The sequence below is a fragment of the Cheilinus undulatus genome, linkage group 18 (genome assembly GCF_018320785.1).
Source record: "Cheilinus undulatus linkage group 18, ASM1832078v1, whole genome shotgun sequence".
NCBI lineage: Eukaryota > Metazoa > Chordata > Actinopteri > Labriformes > Labridae > Cheilinus > Cheilinus undulatus.
Window position 1 is genome coordinate 11,116,877 of NC_054882.1, and position 27,135 is coordinate 11,144,011.

General features: G+C 38.7%; 4 protein-coding genes across 5 annotated transcripts in view; 1 reads left to right on the forward strand and 3 right to left on the reverse strand.

The window, feature by feature from the left end:
* Window positions 1–686: 686 nt before the first annotated feature.
* Window positions 687–3,289, reverse strand: LOC121526437 (zinc finger protein 664-like). The gene is made up of 2 exons (XM_041813028.1): window positions 2,913–3,289; window positions 687–2,182 (listed from the first exon to the last, which is right to left on the reverse strand). Exons 1-2 carry the CDS (start codon window positions 3,091–3,093, stop codon window positions 999–1,001), a joined length of 1,365 nt encoding a protein of 454 aa, XP_041668962.1. The 5' UTR covers window positions 3,094–3,289; the 3' UTR covers window positions 687–998.
* Window positions 3,290–5,504: 2,215 nt separating this feature from the next.
* tp53i3 (tumor protein p53 inducible protein 3) lies at window positions 5,505–10,029 on the reverse strand. 2 transcript variants are annotated; one of them, XM_041812916.1, is made up of 7 exons: window positions 9,927–10,029; window positions 8,411–8,486; window positions 8,122–8,295; window positions 7,710–7,977; window positions 7,111–7,323; window positions 6,581–6,777; window positions 5,505–6,459 (listed from the first exon to the last, which is right to left on the reverse strand). In XM_041812916.1, the coding sequence occupies exons 2-7, from the start codon at window positions 8,462–8,464 to the stop codon at window positions 6,262–6,264; spliced, it is 1,104 nt and encodes a 367-aa protein (XP_041668850.1). In that variant the 5' UTR covers window positions 8,465–8,486; window positions 9,927–10,029; the 3' UTR covers window positions 5,505–6,261. The 2 variants fall into 2 exon arrangements, with proteins under 2 accessions (XP_041668850.1, XP_041668851.1); XM_041812917.1 differs by lacking the exon at window positions 9,927–10,029 and adding an exon at window positions 9,460–9,730.
* A 1,054-nt stretch (window positions 10,030–11,083) lies between these two features.
* On the reverse strand, window positions 11,084–16,864 carry cenpo (centromere protein O). Its single transcript, XM_041812172.1, has 6 exons — window positions 16,733–16,864; window positions 16,068–16,225; window positions 14,885–15,041; window positions 14,440–14,711; window positions 13,984–14,143; window positions 11,084–12,339 (listed from the first exon to the last, which is right to left on the reverse strand). Exons 1-6 carry the CDS (start codon window positions 16,752–16,754, stop codon window positions 12,230–12,232), a joined length of 879 nt encoding a protein of 292 aa, XP_041668106.1. The 5' UTR covers window positions 16,755–16,864; the 3' UTR covers window positions 11,084–12,229.
* Window positions 16,865–16,944: 80 nt separating this feature from the next.
* slc5a6b (solute carrier family 5 member 6) overlaps window positions 16,945–27,135 on the forward strand; it is a 29,025-nt gene continuing 18,834 nt past the window's right edge. The window contains exons 1-9 of the mRNA XM_041812758.1: window positions 16,945–17,184; window positions 21,395–21,860; window positions 21,972–22,037; window positions 24,749–24,800; window positions 24,888–24,955; window positions 25,250–25,404; window positions 25,573–25,713; window positions 26,313–26,442; window positions 26,794–26,882. Coding sequence (XP_041668692.1) covers window positions 21,513–21,860; window positions 21,972–22,037; window positions 24,749–24,800; window positions 24,888–24,955; window positions 25,250–25,404; window positions 25,573–25,713; window positions 26,313–26,442; window positions 26,794–26,882 — 1,049 coding nt within the window. The 5' untranslated portion in view covers window positions 16,945–17,184; window positions 21,395–21,512. The remainder of the gene's footprint in view (window positions 17,185–21,394; window positions 21,861–21,971; window positions 22,038–24,748; window positions 24,801–24,887; window positions 24,956–25,249; window positions 25,405–25,572; window positions 25,714–26,312; window positions 26,443–26,793; window positions 26,883–27,135) is intronic.

Consider the following 27,135-nt stretch of genomic DNA (forward strand, 5'->3'; position numbering starts at 1 on the left):
TATGGTGCCCTTCCCCTGGAAAAATAAAGTGCCCTTCATGGTGTTCTCTTAGTGAGTGAAACTGTTGTACACCCTTACTTGTTTACCTTTGTAAACAAAATCTATCTCTCATCAGTGATCCGGATCATTCGACTCAGCTCAACGTGAAGAGCCAGCTCTTTCAGGTCCCAAACGGCTCTATGCAGGTACCAGTTTGACCTGCCAATTTTAGCAATGTTATGACATATGATTGATATCAGTGCTGATAGTTTAACCCATTTATGCTACATTTTTTTAATGAATGACAATGTCACGCAATTACTTTTCAAAATATACTGCTTCCCCAAAGCCCTTTCCGCATTGGATGAAAACTGCTCCCTGGCATTTTTACTTTATCAAGCATGAGTCATCATCCCTACTAATTAACCACAAAACACATCATTTATACCAATCACAATAGTATCAGTAATAGTGATATAAAACGACTCTCAAGAGGGATCTGGATCTCATTGTTCACATAAGAGTTGTCTCTTTAAACAGGCTTGTTAATGAACAACCCATACTAAAAAGGTTTAATCTTAACCAGGGATCCTAATGATTCCACCATAAATGTTAGTCATACCCTATGTAATCACTCACTAAATGCCTCCTTTTCAGTCAGAAAATCGATAGCAACTTAGTGTTGTATAATGGAGAATAACTCCTGGTTGTTGCAACATATAATTGTTTTATTGTAATCACTAATGTGGTAGTGTTTCAGATTCAGGTAGCAGAACCCGGGGCTGGAGAGGTGAGAGAGGACAGTCAGAGTCAAGCCTGACACATCCACACTCCTGTGTCCCTCAGCAGCCAATGTCAAGCTTGATGGTCTCTCATTTGTTTGGGTCTTTTCACCCCTGGTGGTACAGCAGTTTTCAGGCCCTTGGGACATCCGCAGCATAACCATGGCCTCTGGGCAACCCTACCACCTGCTTTGAAAGTATCTTGGGCCATGCTTACTTGTCCCATCCACCCCTTACTCAACTTTGACTTGGTACAGAATCATTTTCCACAGGTGTTGCAGATGGCTTCTCTCCAGTGTGAGTTCTCATGTGGACTGTCAAGTAACAATTCAATATGAAAGATTTCCCACATATCTTGCAAGCAAACGGCTTTTCCCCTGTATGAATTTTAATGTGATTGCTCAAGTTTGACTTGAGACTGAATGTTTGTCCACAATAATCACAGGAGTGCAGCCTCTCACCTGTATGTGTTCTCATGTGGACTGTCAACATACCTTTTAATCTAAAAGATCTGCTACATGTTTTACAAGAAAACGGCTTTTCACCTGTATGAATCAGAATGTGTCTATTCAAGGATGAACTCTTTGCAAATATTTTTCCACAGGTGCTGCAGGAGTAAGTCTTCTCACCTGTGTGTGTCCTCATGTGCTCTTTCAATGCATTGCCATAGGTGAAGAGTTCTCCACATGTTTTACAAGAAAATGGCTTTTCCCCTATGTGAGAGCGAATGTGTCTATACAAATGTGACCCATGCTTGAATTTTCTTCCACAGGTTTTGCAGGAGAACGGCTTCTCATCTGTGTGAATTCTCATGTGGCTTTTCAAGTGACTGTTTAATCTGAAACTTTCTCCACATGTTTTGCAAGAATACGGCTTCTCCCCTGTGTGAATTCTCATATGCACCTTCAGTAATGAAAGGTAATTGAATATTTGGCCACAAGTGCTGCAAGTATGTGTCATCCTACCTGTGTTGGCACATAGATGATTCTCTAATTCTGATTTAATCTTAAAGACTTGATTGCATTTGTCACATTTGAAAGAATTTTCACCTGTGTCAGGATTACACAGATTATCTGGTGATACAGGAGAGTGGTTGATGCTGTTTTGAAATGTCTTTTTGGGTTTTAATTGTGCAGCTGTTACATAGTCTGCATGATTGCTGCTTTCAGGATCTTGTTCCTCAGTAGCACAAGAACTGCAGGTGAGGTCATGGTGGTCACTCTCATCACTAGTAAGAGTTGATTCAAAGATCTCAGTCTCCTGCTTCAGTTCAATCGGTGCTCCCTCCTGATGGATGCAGAGCTCTTCCTGTTCTTCTTTAATCTGTGGAGGCTCTGGGTCCAGACTGGAGTTCCCCTTGTGGTTACAGAGCTGCTGGTCAGAGAAGATCTCCTCCTTGCAGACGTGTTCCTGTTGGAGCTCTGGAGGAATACAAAGTAGTTAAGATTAAACTGCTGTAATAAACAAGAATTCAAAGTAGTACCAGTATGTTCTAACACTGCCAAAACACACCAAGGCTGACCTATTAAATCTGTTTTAAACTGCTGCCATTTAAAAGGCTTATGCATACATTTATAGACTGTATATCCCCCTCTTTGTCATGCCACAACTCTGATCTATGGATGAAGGCATATTATTGCACCGTTCGGAGCTGCCCAAAAATTCAGATAACTGGAGAAAAAATTATCCAACATCAAGCTTCCCATCTGCCCACATTCATTCTTGGAGTTGGAGTCACTTCAGGCTAAACACTGTACTGCAACAGCATGGAAAAACACAGATATGCCTACAGTTGAACAAAGGTTGAAGAGTATATTTAACTGTCTAGTCACTGGAAATAATGACTTATGTAAGTAAAGGGAAATAATATCAATATTTTTTTAATTTAGGAAAAAATGTTTTATTTCTTAAAATTCATAAACCAATATATTTGGACATTTTAGAACGGAAAATAGTGAACTTAGATAACAAAACACTGTTAACATAATTTCTATCAAAGAACTATATGAGATACCGTCTGTCATTATGTAGTTATTCAATGTTGTTTTTGTGCTTTTGGTGTATTTTTGTGTATGTATGTGCCTTACTGTATCTTTCTGAAAAAGCACGATAAAAAGGCACCACTGGACTAAAATATAAACAGAACCCAACCTATTCTTTGCAATTGGACTTGAGGTTTCAAAGCGAATTCCAGGAGTCTGCGCTGACGATTTAGCTCTTCTTCATAGGCAACAATATTTCTTTGAAAAACTTGAAATATTTCTTCAGCTGCAGCAGTTAGTCGCTCAGCGACAAATCCCCTCAAACACTCAACAGAAGATATATTCGCCATAATACAGGTATAAGCTGAGCAACGACCTAAAGGCAGTCTTCCAAGAAGCACAGGTACAATTATTTTCTTCTTCCTCCTCCAAAAATTGGAGGAGACTGTAGACTTTGTGCTTCCATCCACTAGAATGTGATAATCAACTCATATCTGAGAATACAAGCCCTTAGCATGTAGCTGCTCTACAGAAGGAACCTGCGCGTGCTTGTTTACTTCCGCTGTGTGTCCCACTGTTATATACCGACAGTTGCAGCTTTTTGTTCCGCTTTCAACTGATGTGTTCCGCCCCCACAATATTTGTGTTTATTTGTGAAATATTCTCCTCTAAACCTCTTCATCTACACGAGAATATTGTATAGTAACTCTGAATGCCTAGTTTTTTCGTGAACAAAAGCAGATAATTGGTTCAAGGTTGTCATCACAGATCGTCAATTAAAAGTTTCATGGGGACATTAATGGAGCATTCACAATTCAGTTCAATTCAAACCTTTATTTATTCTCCAAAAGACATTAAGGTTTCCTTTGCTTCCAATGTCATCGAGAACAAGCAAGACAAAACAACATATTAACTTCAATGTCAATTAAGTTTAATAACTGAGATATTTAGAAAAGAATAAGTGAACAAGAAAACTAAAAGTTCATCATTCATTAGTATGACTGTATCAAAGTAATGTCGATATTCAGTAGGCTACTATAACTCTGCTTTATGTAATATTGTTTTGATGTCCAAACTGTGGCCTGGGGGCCAAATGCATCCCGCGGCCCACCTTTAATTTACCAATAGCACATTTTAGAAATAGAATGAAATATGGCCATGACGCACATTAGTACATGAAGCGTGTGCTTGACTTTACTGTCCTTGTAAGTTTCAACACTGGATCTCAGATCAGCCATCGCTGAGCTGACCCCAGCTGACCTCAAAATCTAGCAACTGACCCTTCCCATCCCTGCTCTCCTGCATTAGACACAGAGTAATGCCAATGATACCCAAAAATGCACTGAATATAAGTTGTTAGAAAGGTGTCCAGCTGGCACCTCTGGCCATCAGTCAGTTTCTAGGCCTAGTAAGACTGTAGTAAGACTGTAAGAACCAAGGACCATAAGAGTCTGACTTTTGTCTGCATGCTCCTATACTGTGAGCAACACACCATCTTGCCTAGCAAGCAAATCGCCCATGCTTGAGGCCAAGTCTGCGGTTAATCTTAGCCTTATAGTTTGTGGATCAATGGATTTTGCTTCCATGGTAGATGGACTGCTCCACAACTTCCAAGTTCTCCCCATTCACGGCCACAGATTTGCCAGCAGCATCCAAAGCATCCCTAAATGCCTGGATCTGTTTTATCCCAGGAGATGCACATATCCAATGTTTCAGCCTTCTTACTCTACAAGTTAAGAGCCCCTACGAGGACATCTACAGTCTTCTTCAGCAAAGTCCACATTGGTGGTCTGAGCATCACCTAATGGCACTCCACGGTTTGCTTCTTCTGCTAACCACCCCATTATCCAGCCCATAAAGGTACTGGAGAATAGGAGCTAGACACACAACCTCAAATCATAACCACCTGATGAATAAAAAAATTATGAGTAATGTGTTCCTTTGCTTTGCTGCCTGCCTCGTCTTAAGGTCCAACTTATAGCATATCATGCTGTTCATCTTCAAGTACCAATACTCCGGTGAAGGTTGGCAGGATCATGCAGTTTGCTCTTTTTTGAGTCTGAATATGGAGATGAGTCATGTGTGTCTCTCCTCCCTGCTGCATGGAGCATCACTCTCTTCACCAGGGGCAGAGTCAGTGGTGGCCAGGGCTGACCAGGGCCCCCCAAAACCTGATCAGCCTGTACAAAATCCCTCACAATCAGTAGCTATTTCTTTTCTCAGCCATTGATGTACCAGTTATTTTCTCAAAGTATATTCACATATAAAGAACATCTTAAACTACATCAGATCAGTTTAACTAACTTTGAACACAGTTAAGGGGCGCCATATCAAAGTGGCCTTGTATTTTTCTGAAAGTGGCCCTCAGTGAAAAAGGTTTGGATACCCCTGCTGTAATACAAAAGTTTACTGATCGGTATGTTAAGAGAATATTTTATTTGAAAGAAAAATACAATTATAAACATATTTCTACTTAACTAATTCCACAAGTTTGCATATATGTAAATTATTTCTGATGTTTGCTGTTTAAAATCTGTTTTTATTACCATTTATTCTATTACTATTTTTATTTTACTAAGTCTTGTTGCGTTAAGTGAATACAGTACATGCATCCAAAAGCAGCATGGTAATGTCTAATGACTGTGTGTTTAATTGGACCAATCAAAGGATCATAAAGAGATAAGCAATGAAAAATAAATACCTATAGTGACAGAAATTCAGATCTAAAATTTAAAATTTAATAGTGGCAAAGAAATCAATACAATTTTTAGAGATTTTATTGTGATGTGATGGTCAAGAAATACAAAGCATAACACAAGAGCACTCCCTTACTACATCAGTACATTTCAATTTGGGAGCACTGCTTCTACTTCAAGTTCTTTTTAAAAGTTTTGATGCATTTTAACTTATTCACCTTATCCCTACTTTGCGTGAAATGTGGGCACAACTTCTGGTCCTTTCCAAATGGGATTTTTTATAGAAACAATATTATTTGTCTGCCCTCTACTAGAGAAGACAAAGTAAAGAAATTGCCTCAGATAACCAAGACAATTTAGCTAACTTTATTAGCTTTGTACCAGTATAGTAATTGACGATCACATTTTGCTGAAGGCCTTTGGACACCTTCAAAAACATTGCTCTATTTAGTTTGTGGGGTTTCTGAAATTCTTATTTCACCAACTAATCCCTCTTAAAGTGGAGGAATTATATTGAAATTACTATCCTTGAATCAAGTTGTCAACTCCTCCAGTTGGTAAATCTCAAATTTTGTATTAAGAATGAATGATAAATGAATATTGGAAGAATCAAATCCCTGATGCATTTACACAGCCAACAGCATGCTTAAAACACAGTTACTGAAGACATAAAAAAAAGAAAAATCCTCAGTACTGTAAGTGAATAAGAAAATTCTAAATCAGTGTGTAATGTATAAGAGTAATAGAATAAAAATTCCAAATGGTTTCACATTAAACTACTTTACTTTGAAGAGATTACATCTATGTAACAGAAGCTGTTCATCATTGAGTTTCCTTATTCTGTGGAATCACATTTATAATAATCTTTCCTATGTTCTTGTTGGCCTCCATGTGTCTGTGAGCCTCTGCGATGTCCTCCAGGTTGAATGTGCTGTCAATCACAGGCTTCAGAGAGGCTGGCTGGTTAGAGAAATGCGGCAACACTCTGCTTGAGAAGGCTTCTACCAGCTCTCCTTTGTACTGTGGGGGGCACATCAAAAGCAAATTGTTAAAAATGTGCAAAAATCAGATTTTCCCTTGCCACCAATCTGCATAAGTTCATATGCTTCTGGGCTATCTTTATTGCTTTGTATTTTTTCACCTGAAGGCTACGGGAGCGGAGGAGGCTGCAGAGTAAGTGGCCTCGCTTGGAGAGGAGTTTTCCCAGCAGATCTCCCTCTACTCCTCGGCCTCCCATGGTTCCATACAGCACCCACCGGCCATCTGTAGCTAGAGAGCTCACATTTTGCTCCCAGTTTGCACCGCCAATGCAGTCCAGGATGACATTTGCTCCCTTGCCTGTAAATGATATTCATTGATTATACAACAAAATACTGATGTTTAATGCTATCTACTCAATTCAGGCAACCCAAGTATACTATCCTTCTACCAAACAGTACACAGCAGTTTCCAACCTTTTATCATTGAAGCCCCCTTACTTGTATCTAAAAGAAAAGCTCCCCCCAGGCCCACAAGGAAAAAGATGACCACTATGGTTGCAGAGATGAAGCTCCATATGGCACTAAAGGATTGTATAACAGTTCACTGCAGTGTGCTAAAACATTACTGTCAGCAAAATTAGCCACATTCCTCTGCAACACAGGTGACTATCCATGCATTTACTTCATTCACCTCCAGTAAAACCCTGTACTCTCTGAGCAAACTTCTCCTCTTTGTAGTTATATCCAGCTGCTGCTCCTAGATTCTCCGCCATCTTCAGTTTCTCTGGGCTCCCTGCAGTGACAATGGGCACAGCACCAAACAGACGAACCAGCTGAACAGCAGCTGTTCCCACTCCACTTGCTCCAGCATGAACCAGCACCACTTCGCCTTCCTTCACCTGGGCTGTAAGAAGGGACAGATGGTAGCATGACTCAAAATCAGAATACTGAAGACTTGTTAATCATAAAGAAGAATATCAAGGATTAATCACTGCTATGTTTAATTTCCTGGTTAATTTTCTTAAACGGTTTCACATTTGTTTGACAACATTAAAGAATACAGATGAACAGATTTCTTCCAAAATCTAGGACAATTAATCATTTCAATCTGATAGTGTTTCTCATGATTACATTCATTATTTAAATCTGAGTTTTTTACATTTCTTTGCTATAAATAGAGCTTTACCAAAAATTGCATGTGAATAGAATCTCTTTTTTTCTATATGAAAGTCTACTGCGTAAGATAAAAAAAAGATAATTCATTATAAATTCATAACATGGCTGCTGTACCTACGAAAACCAGCAGCTGAAAAGCAGTGAGCCAGGCCTCTGGGATCGCAGCAGCCTGGCAGAGTGTGAGATTAGTGGGAACGGACATGACTAGCTCCTCTGGCACTGAAACATATTCAGCGTATCCTCCTCCACAGAGCAAGGCCATCACCCTTTCATCTGGCCTCCAGCCTCTTTTAACCCCTGGACCCACACTATCCACAGTTCCTGCCACCTCCAGGCCGATGATGTCACTCTCACCTGGAGGAGGAGGGTACAGCCCTCGCCGCTGTGCAAAGCAGGAAAAATTACTGTCACACAGGAGTTATAGTTTAGCTGAATACATTTAAAAATCAGGAGGTTGGCAAGACAGATTGAGACAAATTTACTGGATAATTTAATGCATTTAATGTTGTAAAAATGGACATCATACCTGCAGTAAGTCTGCCCTGTTTAGAGCCGTTGCGTGAACTTTAATCAGGACTTCTCCGTCTTTAGGCTGAGGTCTGGGAACATTTCTGATCTGTAAATTCTCTGGTCCTCCTGGTACGTCAACACAAACTGCACGCATCATCTTGGAAAAGCTAGAGCAACACTTATGCCAGGCCTATTAAAGGCAGAAAAAAACATTTAAATACATGCAACTGAAATGAGAGACAAAAAAGAACAAATTCACCACCGTCCATGAAAGAAGTTTTCACTTCTATTTACAAAACACTCACTGTCTGGTAGGTATTTCCTAATGAAAGTCTTCCAGTACGAAGGATGTGATGCATTTGCTAGCCGAGGATGCAGATGCTGTGATTAAGGTGAAAAAATAATCACCAAAACATTATTTATGTGACAGAGACCTAGAATCACAATTTACAAAAATGCCACTTATTTATCATACATTGACTTTATCATTTGTTAAGTAGATATAAAAAAAAGCCATGACTTCTGTGTTATTTCTTATTTTACTATGCTCTGTTGATTCTTTGTAACATGCTTATTCTAACTATATAATGAGTCTGTCCTCTCAGTGAAACTACACACCTGCAAACACACCACTTATCAAAAAGCAATCATCCTTAAAGCCTTTTCTTAATCTTGGCATTAACAAGAGCACAGAAAGTCCCCCTGTTTGATCTTGTCAAGTCCACTACTTGTACATAAGGCCTTGAGATTTCTGCAGGAAACCTTGTTTGCCTAATTTAGTCCTAAAAAATATAGACTTGGAAATCTAACATAGGTATTGTCAATTAACTTGACTCTTCGGGGTAGTAATTTTTATTTTTTTCATATCTTGCAGTCATACATAAAGACATAAGACAAAACATTGTGCTAATTTAATTTAACTAAAAAGATGAGTTTGTTGCAGGTGTAGATTTGTTGGAAGGGCTTCCGGCATCAGTGATGGGTATCATCAATCTGTAATTACATAGCTAAGTATCTACTACATTAAAATAAATAAATAAATCTAAAAAACGTCGTTCTTATTGTACTTGTACATCTTGAGTTGAACAATCTTTCAAGTGTAATATTAACGTGTCTGCAGTGGATGGAAAGGAATTATGGACCACTTGGTGTTTTGTTGTTAAAAAAGTTAGTTAGCTTTATGTTTAACCGTGTGATGAACAAACTGTTACATCTTTACTGCACATCATTTAAGAATCTGGGCTATTACATAATAGCAAATATGCAGCTAAAATAAACTTTATATTGTTCTATTTTAACTTTTTGGGTTAACTATTTCATAATGCACACTGTCAAGTTAACACGTAAAAAGTACCTGGAAATTAATTTTGGACCGTTTGCCATTCCGTACGGGCTCTGCGGTCAAAGGAATGTCGCTAGCTTGCTCGGTGTGGGTACAAAGAATAACAACACTATCTAATTAGAAGAGGAAAAAGTGAATAGGGAAGTAAGGCATCACTGAGAAAAATGAAAAAGGGAGGAGAGGAAGTGGTTACATTATTAGAAAAAGTTCACTTTCAACAACGTAAGGAAGTTCTACGATTTCGTTACACTGTTCAGTAACGGTGAGTTACGCAACACGCCTGCGCCGTACTGACTGGGATTCCAGACGTTAATATCCTCAGTTTCACTGTCTTAATTGATGCAGTTCATGAATAATGGGACATTTAAAGTACAAGCAGAGAACTGTGACCCATTTTTCTTAGAAAATAGTTTCTAATTTGGAAGCAAATCGCTCGGTTACTTGTATATTAATATTAGCATTTAAAGAGACGGACTTACCAGGCAGAGATGTCAACAGTTCTTACGTTTCGAGATGACTGTAGAAGTTTTGGGGAGGTTTGCCATCATCGTGGCTGAACTTGTTTGGCGCGGGAGGGATCGAACTACCAAAGGGGCAGGCTCTTTGGCACATCACAAGACATGTTAAAGAGATACTGCAAAATAACCCCACTTTTCACTGCAAGGATGGACCAATGAAGCAATACTAGATGCATTTTTAAAAGACAATTTTTTCCATTTCAAATAAGAAAAACTGGTTAGTAAACATATTTTTCTATCAAAACAAGTCCTAGAAATAAAATAAAGGGACCTTTCCTGTTGCCCACATTACTCTTTCTAATAGGCCTTATTTTTTAGAAACACTGGGTTCCACAACAATTTTCAGACATTGCTCACAAGTTCCACATTAACTTGTCTTGTTGAAATGTCAGGACTTGTTCACTGAGCATATGAAAACCACAAGATATATGGTTATAGAATACTAAAAATCAAGACTAAGACATATTTCATGAATCCCTCAAGGGGAGTTTGAGCTGTATGGTTAACATGCCACACACATAGACTGAAATGCATGCACATACACAAATAGGCTCCAAGGGACATACACTGATATGTGGGGTGCTGCCTGAGGGGTTGGGGATTTAATGCCTTGCTCACAGACATCTTGGAATTCTCAGGTAATCTGCTGGCACATCTCCTGCTATGAGAGCAGACTTGTTCTGACAAGGACATGAACCAGAGGTGGTCTATTTGTCAACCAAAGTCCCAACAAACTGAACTATTGCTGCCCCAAATACCTGGACGTACAATTCGAGGAGCTGGGAATAGAGAATGGTTACCATTTTTATCTTAAAACAAGTCAAAAACAAAGAAAAACACTTTTTAATCTAAGATGGAGAAAACTCATGGAAGCTACAGAAGCCCATTTCTGCGAAATAAAAAAAGAAAAATGTGAAAGTAGGGTAATTATTGAAAAAAATTCTTTGTTATAATTATGAGATAAAAAAATCTAAATTATAAGAAAAAAGTCATAATTATGAGATAGAAAGTCATAATCATGAGTTACAATGCCATAATTATGAGTTAAAAGTCAAAAGTATGGAATAAAATTCATAATTATAACATAAAAAGTAGAAATTATGAAATTAAGTTCATAATTATGAGATAAAGTCATTATTTTTTATTTAGGAGTTGTAACATAAAATGTCTCTGTGATGCAATTACAAGCTAATAATCCATTTATATACACCAAAAGTACATTATGTCAAACTACAAAAATAATTGATGAATTATGTCCTTAGAGTACCTAACAAAGGTAAAATGTTGATTTTTTTAATTTTATCACCTGCAAGAATGCTCATGACTGCTATCTTGAAATTTAATCTCTTCGGTATGTGAGCGCACACAAAGACCAACAATCACTTCCTCTTTTCTTCGATCACAATGGGCTATTATCTTACATGCATGACACAACCATGGCAGCAAACATACACAGCACTCTAAAGGAGAAACATCTCCTGTCAGGTAAGAAACTATATTCTTTTTATATTTAAAAAAAGAGTAACAAGGAAAAATATAATGCAATACGAAATGTATATTTGTCCCTCTAGCTCATGGATAGAAGCTTCAGAGAACTTGTGGCACTGAGGAGAGATGTGAAAGTGTTGAACCAAAAAGAAGACAGAGATCTCCAGCGTAAATTAAACATGTTAGACAAACAGTACAGGTACACTCGCAAAGTGCTTCAGCAAAGGAGAGACTCTCTGATACAGGATTATAGAAGAGTGGTGATGGTTAAAGTCTGCGAGCCAAAAGCTACTGTCAACATCGCTATGAGAGACATTATGGAGTACAAAAATACACGCTTCAGAGGTCTTCAAACATCTGATGGCAGGAGAATTCATTCCAATAAAGCCGAGCTTCCGGTGGAACAGAGCCGGTCCATATCAGCACCGCCTCTGTCTGTAACACCTGCCAGCTCAGTGAGACACAGAGGAAACATTCAGAGCAACCTGTCTTTCAGGCAGATGAAAAACATTGCAGCTATTGACTCAATATCAGAAAAAGAGCTGGCCCAGCGACAGCAGAAAGCCCATGAGGAAATGGAGAAGCTGAGACGGTTTCAGAGGGAAACTTTACACAACAAGGTGGCAGCGTTTATAGAGAGGCTAAAGGAAAAAAACAACATGCAAATACAAGTGGAAGATGGTTAACACCTCAACATCTGTAACAATTATTAAATCTAACTAACTGTTCTGTTATAAACAAGAATGTACATATTTTTACAGATTTTTATGATAAAATTACAAGATATTCCCCATCTTCTTCATGGTGGTCAAAGCTTTGTGAACAGGAGTCTCCTTGAGTAGGCTGCAGTTTTTCTTCCACTCTGGTGAATCAAGAAGTGCTGTGTCTGTAAAAATGATTATAACAGAGAAATGTAATTATATGATATGTGCTTTAATTAACTTGTTATAGGGAAGTATTGGAATACATAATAAAATTTGAAATGCTATACATGGTTAATAACATGTTTATCTGGAAATTCAGCATTTTGCAGTAGTTATACATTATTCAGCAAATTAGTTTTATTATTGCTTTGTCCATGTTAAACAACAAAAATAAGTATCTATTAACATGACCAAGTAATATAAAAAAAGCTAAAAATGTTTATGTTTAGATACTGCTGCTCATTTTAAAATGTAAAACACTTCTTTCTAAAATGGTATGATACTTTATTTTGTAATAATTACATTGTAGTGGGCCAGTTGAACTGGAGCAGTAATGTCGGTGTATATAGCCATGCAAAGACCTGCAAAGACCTGTGTTTTTTTTTCTTTTTTTAATGACTGTTTTGTTTTTCTTTTTATCAGTCAAAAAGTCAATTGGAGCCAGGCCCAGATAGCAAATATTGACAAAGAGGATAGGGCTAACACTACAGATCCAATGTGCATGTGGTGATATTATTAAATGGCATCAAGGAAGGCTCATTAACTAAGGTAAGGCTTGGAAGGATATAAGGGCATAATTTAGATAAGGGATCTTTAGGGAGCACTTATACTGTCATTAGGGCACAAGTCTTTAGAGTGTAGTTCAGATTGTCTGGGATGTTGTGGGCGTGTACACTAAATGAGCTAAAACTTTGCCCATGAGAGGAGAGACATACTGCCCTCAGCTGTCCAAAACCGCTTCAGCCTAACAACTCAGGGTTCATCTGGCTGCACCTGTCCAGCCTGACAGTGAACAAGTGGAGCCAGCTCCCAACTGAGAGGATTACAAATAAAAATACATAAGATGAAGTAGTACCAAATGAAGAGATGTTTGGGAGCTGAAAGACTGGCTTTTATTAGTGAGCTGAGACAAATGATATGGATTTGTAAAATGGGCTGCAATTCTTCATTTCAAGTCAGACAGGATGCTGTACAGTCATAAATAAAGCCATGCTTTTGTTGCCAGCAGAATAAGGCAGATCATGTCAGTTGACAGGGTAGCCTTAAATGCGTGCCAGCAGGCATGAAGTCTACACAAATCAACCAGTCTGGATGAAGGTATCCCAGAACACCTCTGTATGCAGCCTCTGCTATTGGATATCAAACCATTTTCAGTACTCGTTTAGGTTAGTTTTACCAAAGCATGAAGGACTACCACTTGCAAACCAAAACACGAGTATTAATTTTTGAGCCACGACAGCCAGGATCGGATTTTTAACCTAAAGACAATGACTTTACAGAAGGTCTAAATAATTCCTCCAAGTACGGTACATGCACCCCTCCATTTATGCAAATTAGCTTAGCAATATATAACATTTATATACTATTAAGCAGTATGTAGGCATAACTAGCTAGCAAAACTATAAATCTGAAATCTCCCGAGCCACATGTATATCATACTTCTCCAGATTCATAAATGAAGATCTCAGGTTGACTTTTTGGTCTTGTGAATCACTTTGACTGTTCAGTAATCATTATTGTGTCTATAGTTAAAAGTTAACTTTAACACAAACACAACATTGCATTATATGTTATACTAATACATAAGCATGTCTTTCTGCTCCTACCTCTACATTCAAAGTGGACCCGTGTGGGGAGACATCTGGTGTGATTGCTGTAGTCCAGTGTGCAGAGAACATTCATCTTTTCTCCTGGCAAAGTCAGCAGCATCACCAGTATTGAACACAAGACGTTACTCTCCAGCACCTCCACTGACTTGTGCAGTTCCTGCAAACAACAGAAGAGGAGAGTTATTCCCCTTGAACTTCCTCTAATGAGAGAACTGCAAAAAAGAATAAAAATATAACTGCTCAAAACCATACATAGACTGTATTTGCAAAATGAGAGGTAAAATACAACTACAGCAATGAATAAAAATGTTTCTTTAGTAAATCTGTGCATAAAATGTCTTTGTTGTTTACAAAACAAGTCGATGTTGCAGCATTGCCACAAATACATAAGTATTTCCACAATAAAAGCCACAACCTGACATGTATATATGTACTAAAAGTAAAGTCTGGCACCTTGATGAGATTCAGCTGCTGCTTACGACCAGCAAAGGCATTGAGATGATTGCTGAGAGAATCCAGAAAAGTCCTGATGTCCATTTGTGACTTGCACTGCTCAGCCAGGCTATTGAAAGGAATGAACGGAGGGACATTATGACGACTGATCCTCAGCCTCGGCTTCAGGTCGATCTCCACGTTGTAGGTTTCTAAGTAGACGCCCTCGTAGGCCGTCGCCAGTGACACACAAACTCCTTTACCTTGACTTGTCTTTATCACATTATAACCACCTAGTGACATCAACAAATAAGACAGAGACAGGGAGAAAACAGGATAAAGAAATATTGAGAATTGGACAGATTCAAAGACACACTTAGGACTTAGTGGTATAAAACATATATATCTCAAAATCAAATATATAAAAAAATGATGGAAAAACAAAACAAAACTTTTAAATTCTTACCAATGACGTGATGAGCATGCAGAAGATCTTTCAGCTGTGTATGTCTGGCCATCAGCCACAGTAGCTGTGAGTTTTCAGAGTCTTCATCCATTTCTTCCTCCTCCCCTTCTTCATTTGCACATTGTTTGTCCATTGAGGCCCTTAGTTTCTGGAGATTCTGTGGCAGGAAAGGCACTGTTATTTCCACTTCCAAGGGAACATCATGTCCAACATTGTTAGTAAAGTAAGGATGGGGCATATTTCTATTCTTTGCAGTGACCCTGAAGCTGGCTGAAAGAATTTTGAGCAAAAGGTTTTAAAGTCTGACCATCCAAGTGTTTCCATTCCTCTAATGAACAACGGCCATTGGCCAAGTTCTGAAAAAAAGAGGGTAAACTTTTCTGTAGTAGACCTAGCTTCATAATGAGGGCAATGCCACCTGAATCAAGAAATAGTCTTCCTAAAGTTTCTGCCTTAAAAGATTAATACTTATACAATATAATCAGTAAGTTAGTCAATATTATTTCTACAGAAGTTTGAAAAACCTGTCATGATAAAGTGTTCTTATCTCAAAAGGAAGGCCAAAGTGAAAATGTCTTCAGTACTGATTTAAAACATTGTTTTTTGTGTTATTCAGACTTCCTTCATTGGCAGGTGTGAAAGTGTTATAACAACATTTACTAATCCTGTGCAATGCAGTAAAAATAACACATCTCAAACTGCTTGATCATTACAAGCAGGGGTTGCATCCACTCTACAAGTTAGTATACCAGAATAACTGACAACTAAGCATGTCAGTAAGATTTTTATTACACTGTAAATAATACACGGGGTGCATCATCTAAGGCAGTGGTAACTCAGTCTGTAAGGACAACCTTAGCGTTGCAGGTTCTAGTCCCAGTCAGCTAAGTATAGTAAGTGGTACCGTAGCTGAAGAGGTGTCAGTTCACTTCCTGAGTACTGTTAATGTGCCTTTAGCATGACACCAAATCAACAACCAGTTATGTGTTCCTTTCTGGGCAGCACTGCCCCAGTATAACATTTCCACATCAGTGCATGTCCACAGGATTCCGTTTGAGCATATGCACGAATTTCAGCCTATATGTTTGCGTACCATGTTCGATAACAGGATGGGAATTGCCCTTAAAGGATCGATAAGGTTTATAAAACAGAAGATTCCAATCAGGAAATACAACTCCTTCACCTTATGTGTCTCTATCTCAGCTCTCAGCTGGTTTCTCTGGCTCCTGAGTGCTTCCACTTTAGCCTTCATCTCCTTCACACGGCTCGGCTGCTGATGCTGATGTTGATGTTTTCGACTTCTTGCTTGAACTTCCAGTAAACTCAGGTGACTCAATACACCTGAAGACAATAAAATACAGTCTCATCACATAAGGAATCAAATGATAGGAGCAAGGGCTGGGGTCAAAACTAGGTAATTTCTATTTTTTAATGATCAAAAAATGCAACAAACTTTTACAAACAGTGAAAATTACACAAAAACATTCGTAATGCCATCGCACACGCGTATTTCTACAATCTTAATAGTGTGCAGGAGTTCACCTGCTTACTTTGATGGATTCATAACACTACACGCATCTTTAATACGAAATATGTGTAGTTTATGTTACAATTACGTACTATTTATACTCAGAGCAACGGAAATAATAGAACTTTGAAATGTGGTATCGAAATATATCCATTATCCAACGATTCTGACAACGTTAACGGAGGCTAAGTTGTGGTTAAAACGCCAACACTGACTGTTCCCTTTAGCTTACATTAGCTAACAGAGCTAAAAACAAACTGGGGCTAGCTTGCTGTGCGCTGTACAAAGTTAGCCTAACAGTTGCATTAAGTTTGACTAACCTTTACTTGCCGCTCCAGCCATGTTTCGAAATAATTTGTCTTTATTTTGAGTAAAAGACAGCTACTCCTCAGCTTCTTCTTTTCCTGGCTGATTCGTTGACGCTGTTTCAAGTAGCGGAGGTTTGATTTTGGCGGCCACTACGTCATCACGCCGAGCATCGCCCTACTTTACACCCCGGAAGTAAATTTAAAACAATTTGTGATCACATGGAGCAAAGGACTGAGAGATAAGCCAGATGGTGCGTCAATTTAACGCTTTGTCAACACAGTAGAGAAATTAATCTGAATAAGAACACAAATGTCGTTCCTTAAAGTTCGTATTTTGCGTTAGAAATATTTTTAAAGGTGTTTTTTTTAAACTTAGGCAGCGCTCTTGAGCGCGTTAGTAGGCAGTATGGGACTGCTATTGACAGGCGGCCATACCCGGATACCAACACTGCAGGCATGTAAAGGTGAGTCTATGTCATTAAGCCTGTCGTTCACAATATATTTCTACAATACAGCGACAGACATCAAGTAGTATTTTAATCATTTAGCATTTTAAATAGCTGAAAAAGTAAGCTTAACTTTGTTTAATGTTCTTATACTCAGCCTTGGCAGCTGTCGCAGAGATTTAGGCGGGGATTTAAAATAATGCATGCATAGAAGCCTAAATACAAATACAAATATATGAGATGTATTACTGTAAAACTAGGGTAATTATAGCCATGTTTTTATCTTGTGTGGTAGAATAACTTCTACATTTTCCATCCTTCCTTCCTCAGTTTGTTTATCGAGGTCTTATTGGACTTTGTGCTGTTTTTAATGGTTGTGTTTATTCATGTTGAAATGCCAGTGATACTTATCTTCACTTCCAGCTTTTAAAGTATGAGGATTTGCAGGTTCTCTCTGTTTTTATCACTATTTTAATCAGTCAAAACATTATATAAAGACCTTAAACCAAGTTCTGGTATATTTGAGACATTAATTTCTCTTAATGCCTTAGGAGCCTTTTAAAAGGGCTCAGTTGATTCATAGAGGAAATACCCATCATATTAATGTTGGAGAAACTTATCCAGACCATATAATTTATGTATGTGCTGATGATTAGTCCTGTGAATATGTTAGCAGGCGGTTCACCTGAATATACTTTTCTTGATTAATTGTTCTGCATTTTAGAATAGATTAAGAAAACAGTTGAAAGTTTGCAAACCCTTTCCTTTAGTTTGAAAATAACATCTACAAATTTCTGCCAAAGCAATTTCCCCAAAGAAGGCCATAGTGTGATATAGTCAATATTTGTTTGGTAGTTTTCTGTAAGTATGCAGGCATATCTCTGATTTTTTTCCCACTGTCTTTGAATTATCTTGCGCCTCCATGAATTGTGTGTGCAACTACTTTAATCAAATTGTTACACAGCTTGTCAAAAACCTGAAAATATCAAGTTTACTACCATATGGGACACAGAATAGCACCATGTTATCACTTTTGAGTAGCTAGAACCAGCAAATGACTGCTATATTTTGAGGAAAAAATCACTCAAACACAAGTATACATTCATCAAAATGGTTGAATTTCATATTTTTTAATTTTTTTAATGATCAAATGAATTTTAGTAAATTGTATTATTAAGTAAATAATGATCTTTAAAGCTTATAATGTGTAACACACTTTTTAGACAGGCTAAGAATAACCAATGTATAAGTTGAGTTTTAATCATAAATGATGAATTATGCGGTTCTTTAGAAATCCAACACAGTTTGTTGTTTCTGACCTTCAACACTGTCAGAGAAGTTGCTGTTTGTCTTTGTGGTGCAGTATAAAAAAAATCCCAGCAGATGGCGTAGCAGCAGCTCCACTCACCAAACCGGTTGTCTGTATTTTTGGATCAGCAAACAGAAGCAAGGCAAAGTTGACTCAGAGGTTGTGTGACCTCGAGTTTGTTTTTACGTTGTGGAGGTCATATCATGTAATGTAGTTGTCTGAGACAAACAAAGCAGTTTAAGTGATGCACAAAATATGTAGTAAAGCTCAGTGTAATCGATGGAAGGAGGGGATTTGGGGGAGTTTAGGTTTATTTATGTGCCAGCAAAGCAATGGGATTTATTTGTGGTTACAAGGCTTAATCAGCTGCATTTTTATAAAAGCTTCGAGGAAGGGGATCACATAATATAGCTTAGTCTGGTGAATCTATTTACAGAAGACTGACATGATATGGTTTATTTTTAATCTTAGTAAGCTGTAATTATGTTTCCATGAAATTCCTTTTAAATATGATAAAAGTATAGGTGAAAATATACCTGCACTTACATTATTCCACATTCGTCCAGACATAGCTTTTTTAAATTCAATGAAAACAAGTTCCAAAAATGTATTTTTCTTTTAGTTTCCATTACTTTATGACTGCAGAGTCAGCTTCATCAAGAGATATTAACAAAAGGCGAGTTCATATTTGGTGTTTTTTCCCTCTAAACCTCTCTGAAGTTTTTCATACATGTTAACTTTTCAACATTTATTTTCTCTAATATACAGAACAAGTGTCATGGATTGACTGGTGCTAAATTAACTAGTGACCCTCCATTGAACATTGTACACTGTAGCAGGAATGTTAGTGAGAAAGGGTTTATGGGGTCACAATGTACATTTTAAGAGACTGAAATTAGAAAAGAAAATACAGGTGCATCAAAAAAAATTAGAATACCATGATATATTTCATTTTTCGCTGCAATTTAATTCAAAAAGTTAAGCCTTCAAATATTCTAGATTCATCTCATACAAAGTGAAATCTTTCAAGACTTTTTTGTTTTAATCTTGATGATTACATCTTGCGGCTTACAAAAATCTGAAGTCCAGCTTATCAAAATATTAGAATATTGTGTAAAAATCACATTTGCAAAGGTCTCCCAAGCCTTCATTCTTTCATTCTGGTTGAGTACACACAACTGTTACCATGGGGAAGACTGCTGACTTGACTATTGTCCAAAGGACAATCACTGAGACCCTCCACAAGGTAGGTAAGCCACAGAAGGTCGCTGCTGAAAGGGCAGGCTGTTCTCAGAGGCTGTATCAAAGCAGATTCATGGAAAAAAATGGACAAGAAAAGCATGGTAAGAAAAGGTGTACAAGCAGCAGGGATGAGCTCAGCATTTGGAGGATTGTCAAACAAAGCAGATTCAAGAACTTTGGGGTGTTTCACAGGGAGAGGACTGAGGCTGGAGTTAGTGGATCAAGAGCCACCGCACAGGCGGGTCCAGTAATTAGGCTACAAGTGTGTTCCTGGTGTCAACCACTCCTGAACCACAGATGTCATCAGGATCTCACCTAGGCTAAGGAGATAAAGAACTGGACTGTTGCTCAGATCAACGTCTTGTTTCCAGATAACAGTACATTTTGGACTAGAAGGCCACAGAGTTTGGGAGAAGCTCAGAGAGGCCCAGAATCCAAGGTGCTGGAAGTCCAGTGTTTTTAGTTTCCAGTCAGTGATGGTTTGGGGTTCCACATCATGTGCTACTGTTGGTCCTCTGTGCTTTATCAAGTCCAGAGTCAACGCTGTCAGCAGTCTGTCAGGAGATTTTAGAGAACTTCAGAGCACTGCTGAGAAGCTTTATGGAGATACTGATTTCCTTTTCCAGCAGGACTTGGCTCCTGCCATCAGTGAAGACAAAACTACCAGAGACTGGTTTACTGACTGTGGTATTACTGTGTTTGATTGGCCAGCCGACTGGTGTGACCTGAACCCCATAGAGAATCCTTGGAGAAATGATGAGAGACGCTAGACTCAACAGTACAGATGAACTGAAGGCTGCTATCAGAGCAACCTGGGCTTCATAACACCCCAGCAGTGCCACAAACTGATTGGCTCTATGCCACGTTGCATAGATGCGGTTGATTTTTATGAGCTATAAGTCGTAATCATCAAGATTAAAAAAAAAGGTCCTGATATATTCTCTCTGTATGAAATAAACCTAGAATATATGGACATTTTAAATTTTGAATTAAATCACAGCAAACCCAAACTTTTCCATGATACTCACATTTTTTGAGATACACCTGTAGAAGTGACTTTACAGATGCTTGTTTAAACAAAACAAATTCTTGTGGCTTGTTTATTGTACTTAATGACTATGCAAATACTTTCTTGTGACATTAATGTCTTTTAAAAGTAGACATGTGCTTTTAAATCCTCTGTTTATGAAATAAAAATAAGGAGGTAAATACTTTGTTATGGATGAATAAAGGTTTTGGAGCCCCCGAAGATTTTCAGGTCTTGGATTGGGCCACAGAGCTCTGAGGTTTGGGAAAGGTTTACTTAGAGGTTGGATCACATGAAGGGCGTGATTCTCTGGGAAGGGAGCAAAATAAACCTGAGGAGTCAGCACTCAGATATGTTGTTTTGGGTTATTTTATCTTATCCCCTTTTTGCCCACTCCAGGAAGGAAGCCTGAGCTAAGTCTGACCTGTGGGACATTTCTGCAATTCACTCCCCAAAGCCCAAAATGCGCAACATTGATTTTGATCGTTTCAATAACAAACCCTAAGATAACTCTTGTCTGTTTTTCTTACAAAAAGACCAAATATAGTGTCAAAGTTCGGCTTCCTGTTACATCTCTAGATGACTGACTACACTTCTCTCTCTGTCACAGATTTTCTAATCACCGTCTCCTCTGTCTCACTTTCTTCAAGGCTGCCGGTCTCATCTGACTGATGGGTGTGGACAATAACATTTCCTCTGCGTCTGAATGTTCGTCTGCAGGAGAACCAAAAAGTCTCCACCTGCAGCTGAGCCTCAAAGACAATCACCATGGACCCGTCCAACCAGAAGCACTTCACGCTCGTGGACTATGGGATATTTGGGTTGTTGCTCGCCGCGTCGATGGCCATTGGGCTGTACCACGGCTTCACAGGTGGACGTCAGCGCACCACGCAGGAGTTCTTGATGGCCGACAGGAGCATGCGCTGTCTTCCTGTGTCCCTGTCACTCATCGCCTCATTTCAGTCGGCCGTGGCGATTATAGGCGTACCGGCAGAAATCTACACTCATGGTACTCAGTACTGGTTCCTCGGCTGTGCTTACATTCTTGGACTCCTTATTCCTGCTCATGTTTTCATTCCAGTGTTGTACAGACTGCGGCTCTCCAGTGCTTATCAGGTAGGAAAGAGTTGTTTATTTCTTGTAAAGCTGAGTTGGATTTGCACAAGTTTTTATGTGTGGCTTCTGTGATTTATGACCAACAGTTCTTGTGATTGTTTTGTCTCCTAGTATCTTGAACTGCGCTTCAGCAAACCAGTGCGTATCTGTGGGACTCTGACCTTCATCTTTCAGATGGTAGGTGCAAAACTTCACACAAAACAGCACCAATTTTAAGACTACTTTCTTTATTTTAAAGGTGACATATCATGGCCCCCTTTCAACCTTTAACACAGTCCCCTTTAATCTAAATGAAATTTCTGCGCCATGCTTTGGTCAAAATATGATGTGATTAAGAACCAGTGGAGGTTTTTGACCCTGTGTAAACCAGCGCTAAACAGCTTTTCTCATAATGGTCGATGATGGTGTGTCTCTTTCTTCTCAAACTTCCCCCAACTGCTGTACGATTTTAAGATGAGCCTACTCAAATGTCAGTTCACTCAACATAAAATGAACTAGTTTACAATCATAGTTCAGAATTCAAAAAATGTACTAAGTTCATGTTTATATGCAGCACGGTGCAGAACTGTTAGGCATGTCTGAGCCAAAAACTGAGGCTGACGTAAGGTGTATAATCCTGCCTGAGGGCACCATGGGTTCCAGGTCTCCGTCCAAAAAGAGATCTTAATCTCCAGGGTCTACCTGGTTAAATAAAAATAAAAAAAATGGTTGGAAAGGAGGATTGTTACAACCATGGTTGTATTCTAGGTGTCCCCGCATATTGCCAAGGGAAAGAGAAAACAATTTGTTGACAAAAATGGCAAAGTCCCAAGGGCCCAAAAATCGTCGCTGGTCTCCTGGTATATCAACAGGGATGAAAAGACCTGGACTAAAGAGATGCTGTCGAGCTTGACTTTGGCTGCTGAGCACGCCTGGTTTGTGGCACATTAGGCTCGTGAGGAATCCTTAGCCCCCTACTTGCCTAAAACATTTGTATGATTGCATATATACCTAGGGATCGATTGATTCTAAGCAGGAAATAGTGGAGAAGTGTGTGTTTTACTGAATTACATTAACTGTCTTTAATTTTAATGGCTATTTCTCATAGCTGTACAATCTGTACAAAAGCAACTGCATGCAGATGAAGAAGTCAGACATGGTGACAGAGAATGAGATGGAGATTGCACCAATTGCTGCTAAACTGATGTTTTTAAAATTGTTCCTGTAGGGTATAAACAACTTACCTTACTGTGTTTCCATAAAGAAAGTTAAGCAGGGACACAGCAAACTTCAACAGCTGAAGAACTGTCCTAGAAACAGATTTCCAATAAAAACACTGCATGAAAATGCAGGTTGTCTTACCACAGAAACAAACCGATATTGATTAGGCTGGCTTCTCCCTATCTTTCTGACCTTTATCTCGGACTCTGAGACCCTCTGACTAGTGTCTGACCGCCCCAAGGTCAAGGTTGAAGCTTAGAGGTGACCAAGCCTTTTTAGTAGCTGTGCCAAAGCTCTTGAATGCTCTTCCTCTTAATGTTCGACTGTCCCCCTCGCTGCCTGTCTTTAAATCAAACTTAAATACACATTTTTACTCCCTGGCTTTTGGCTGTGCTTGAGCATTTGGCTTTTAATCCTTTCTGTTTTTATTGATCCATTTATGTCCTCCAGTTTTTACTTTGGTCCTGTGTTTGTGTTTTATTGTTTGTTTTATTGTTTTCAGTTTTTACTGCACAGCACTTTGGACAGCATTTTGTTGTATTTAAACGTGCTTTATGAATAAATTTGGATTGGATTGGGTTGATCAACGGATATATTGGCTAAGCGTAAAGGTCTTTGCACTGAGTCTAATTTTTGGATGCGATTGGAAGAAAAATGCGCAAAAATTTCATCAGCATCAGCTAAACTCTCTTGTTAAACACCGGTAACTGCCCTAATGTTCACAATCAGTGCATCTCTGTTATCAGTCTTGGCAGATATGAAAAGCTCTGCCTTTATGTCCGTCGTAAAATCAGCCTTGTGTTCATATAAGTTGTAGGCAGGACTAACAGACCCACGTCTGCTGAAGGATTTTTTCATCCTCATTCCTTACACTTAAAGTATATTTTAAGGGCAGAAGTTTGTTTCTTTGTTCATGAAATGTGTTTGAGGGACTGAAAATTAAGGGCTAAACTACATTACTGGTATCAATTTTGGAATCGGCTAGATTGAGTTAGTAAATATCATCCAAAATACGATATTATACATCCCTAACTTTTTGACATAAACTTTAAACTAGACAAATTTGCAACCCACTATAACAGCTTTGTGACCCACTTTTGGGTCCCAAACCACCAGCTGAGAATCTCTGATTCAGCCCACAGGGGGCTGTATTCAGCGGTGGAAAAGTGGTAGGATATGTCCTCTTTAAAAAAAGCTGGGATGCCTGATAGATAAGCTTTGTTTTTTTTTTTTTGTTTACAGCAAAACAACACCACATTCATGTTTCTTTTGTGATTTAAGGAGCTAAAGCCAGCAGGTAGTTATTTTTGCCTTTCTCTTTTGTTTTATTTGCACAAATAGGCAAGAAGGATAGGGTTGCTTATCATGCAGGACTCTTCTATTCCCCCACTGTCTTTCCATTTCCTGCGAAGTCTACAGGCTGCTGGTCTGATCCTCATACTCAGCCTACAGACATGAGAGTGGTATCAGTCATTATTTTACTCTCTTTTGCAACATAATTTGCAAACTGTAAAACTTCTCTCTTTAAAATCTTAATAAAACACTAAAATATTTGGTTGAGACAATATGGTTTAGTGATCAAACAAAGCCTGATTGATTCTGAAGATAGATCAATTTATTGCAGTAATGATCCTGATTCATGCATTTTACAAGTGGATCATCTCTGATTTGTCCTTTACTCATTACAGGTTATCTATATGGGAGTTTGTGTCTATACTCCTGCCTTTGCACTAAATGCAGGTATGAAATTTTTTTTGTTTTTCCCCTGATGTGATCATTTTGACAGATGGTGTCTCTTCTTCATTTCTGTTTTATTCTTTTTTCCAGTTACTGGATTTGAATTATGGGGAGCGGTGCTGGCCACTGGACTTGTGTGCACATTATACACTACAATAGTGAGTTATCAAAAGGCTGCTCACTACAGCTAAATATATATATTAAATGTTTGTTGAATGATGAATTTCTAACACTTTAGTTTTTGAAATTCAGTAGAGTTACTCACTTCTTTGCCCAAAAGTAAATTGGGTATATTATATGTCAGAACTTTTTATTTTTTACCAACCACTGTTTATGAATTTCTTATAAAGGAAGGTTCATGATTTTAAGAGGTGTGATGTATTAATAAAACATTGAAGGATGTGGCAGAAAACTATAATTTAAATAAAGAGTTTTTTGTGTTTTCCTGTTAGGGAGGTTTGAAGGCGGTCATATGGACAGATGTCTTTCAGACCGTGGTGATGTTTGTGGGGCAGCTGGCTGTCATCGTGGTGGGGGTACTGCAGAGCGGAGGAATTTCTGAAGTCTGGAGGAAAGCCTCAGAAGGAAACCGCATCGCCGTGCTCGAGTACGTTGAGATAGCTCCAATATACATCTAATAATTATTCTTTTTAAGAGTCCATAAGATCTAATTTTACCACTGTCCATTTTTTTTGCACCAATGTGGAGATTTTCTTCAGATTATAGGGACTGTAAATCTCAAGTGTTGTCTCTGCACACTTTCTCTTGGGTTTAGCTTAAACCCAGATCCTACAGAGAGACACACGTTCTGGACTCTGGGGGTTGGTGGAGTCTTCCTCATGCTGTCGCTGTATGGAGTAAACCAGGCTCAGGTCCAAAGATATCTCAGCGCACGCACAGAGAAAGAAGCTGTCAGGTACACATGCTAAAAACCTTTATTACAATGCCCTAGCACCAGTCAGTATCTTTCACTTATACTTCAGTCAGCAACAGGAGGGGTGAATGAGACATTGTGGCAACATATTTCTGTTGCAGTCATGTTGTCCATCACTGAGTTTGACACTATTATGCTGTGTTGTGATTGGTGAAAAATGAGCAGGAAACAGGTCTTTTGTTTTGATTTTCAGGCAGAGAAAGTTGTACTCACAAAGAGCCAGAAGAGGACAGTTAATGCAAAAAACACAGCAAGAATGAACTGAGAAGAATGAGGTTATCTTGCCAGCCTATAGAAATGGTGCCTCTTTTTGATAAATTTGTTGTATTGAAGGTTTTTATAACTTTAGGAAAATGCTAAAATTTAAAGCTACTCTTTTGCATAGGTAGATTTAAATTTTACAAGAGACTGTGCTGTAAGAAGCAACTCAAATGCTCAGGGTACATATCAGTTTTATACTTTAATTTACAAGCAACCTCCTAAATGATAAATTTCCACCAGCTGAGCACTGACAGATAAGCTGTTAAAGTCACAAACACTTTTAAAGGGTCGCTAATAAATGACTACCTCTGTCTCTGCAGGTCGTGCTACATGGTGTTTCCCTCCCTGCAGCTGGCTCTGGCTCTGAGCTGTGTCATGGGCCTCGTCATGTTTGCACGTTACTGTGGAGAGGATCACACGGACAAGCTGGGCTCCTCGACACGAGATGCAGTGAGTTTCAGCCTCTTTTAAAGTCTTGAATCTTCTCTATTCAAAGGAAAACAGGGTTGAAGTTTTCTCTTTGTTGTTTTCCCTCCCTTCCCTTGTCTGATCAAATGAAAGATACAAAGATCATTTCCAGTGAAGCTCAGAATCCTCCAGGGTAAAGCTGTAAAACTATATGGCAGCAAAAACATTTGCATGCTTTAGATCCTTCTTTGTAGCAAACTTGGCTCACTATGTAAATATCTGCACATCTTTAGAAAGCTGGTGTTATCTGATATGTATGGAGTTTGTGTTGTTGGTGACAGCATTCAAATCAAGTTTTTATGAACTGTCATTTACGGCATGTTTGTTCCACAGATGGTGATCTACTTTGTGATGGACATGCTGCAGGGTCTGCCGGGACTTCCTGGACTATTTGTTGCCTGTTTATTCAGTGCAGCTCTCAGGTATGAGTGGATGAATGTTTCCTCTATGTTTTTTTTAATTGCATTTTGTTGAAGGGTGTCAGTTGTTTTGCAAGTCACTCCTGTTTATTATCAGCTGTCACACTTGACTTTCAAGCACCTAGCCATGCAGCCTCCATTGGCAAACATCAGTGATAAAAATGTTTCTGTAGAGCTCAGTGACTCCAAGCGTGGCACTGAGATGGATGCCACTTTTGCAATAAGACCATTTGTGAAATTTCCTCCCAGTTGGATA

Bases quoted from the DNA above. Each gene is read 5' to 3' on its own strand.
- LOC121526437 (XM_041813028.1), bottom strand. From the start codon at position 3,093: ATGGCGAATATATCTTCTGTTGAGTGTTTGAGGGGATTTGTCGCTGAG. The intron at 2,183-2,912 runs GTTGGGTTCTGT...GTATTCCTCCAG, and splicing joins AGTCCAATTGCAAAGAATAG to AGCTCCAACAGGAACACGTC.
- cenpo (XM_041812172.1), bottom strand. From the start codon at position 16,754: ATGGCTGGAGCGGCAAGTAAAG. The intron at 16,226-16,732 runs GTTAGTCAAACT...TATTGTCTTCAG, and splicing joins GGCTGGAGCGGCAAGTAAAG to GTGTATTGAGTCACCTGAGT. The intron at 15,042-16,067 runs GTGAAGGAGTTG...TTCCTGCCACAG, and splicing joins CTGAGATAGAGACACATAAG to AATCTCCAGAAACTAAGGGC.
- tp53i3 (XM_041812916.1), bottom strand. From the start codon at position 8,464: ATGCATCACATCCTTCGTACTGGAAGACTTTCATTAGGAAATACCTAC. The intron at 8,296-8,410 runs GTGAGTGTTTTG...TGCCTTTAATAG, and splicing joins TAGGAAATACCTACCAGACA to GCCTGGCATAAGTGTTGCTC. The intron at 7,324-7,709 runs GTACAGCAGCCA...CCCTTCTTACAG, and splicing joins TCAGCTGCTGGTTTTCGTAG to CCCAGGTGAAGGAAGGCGAA.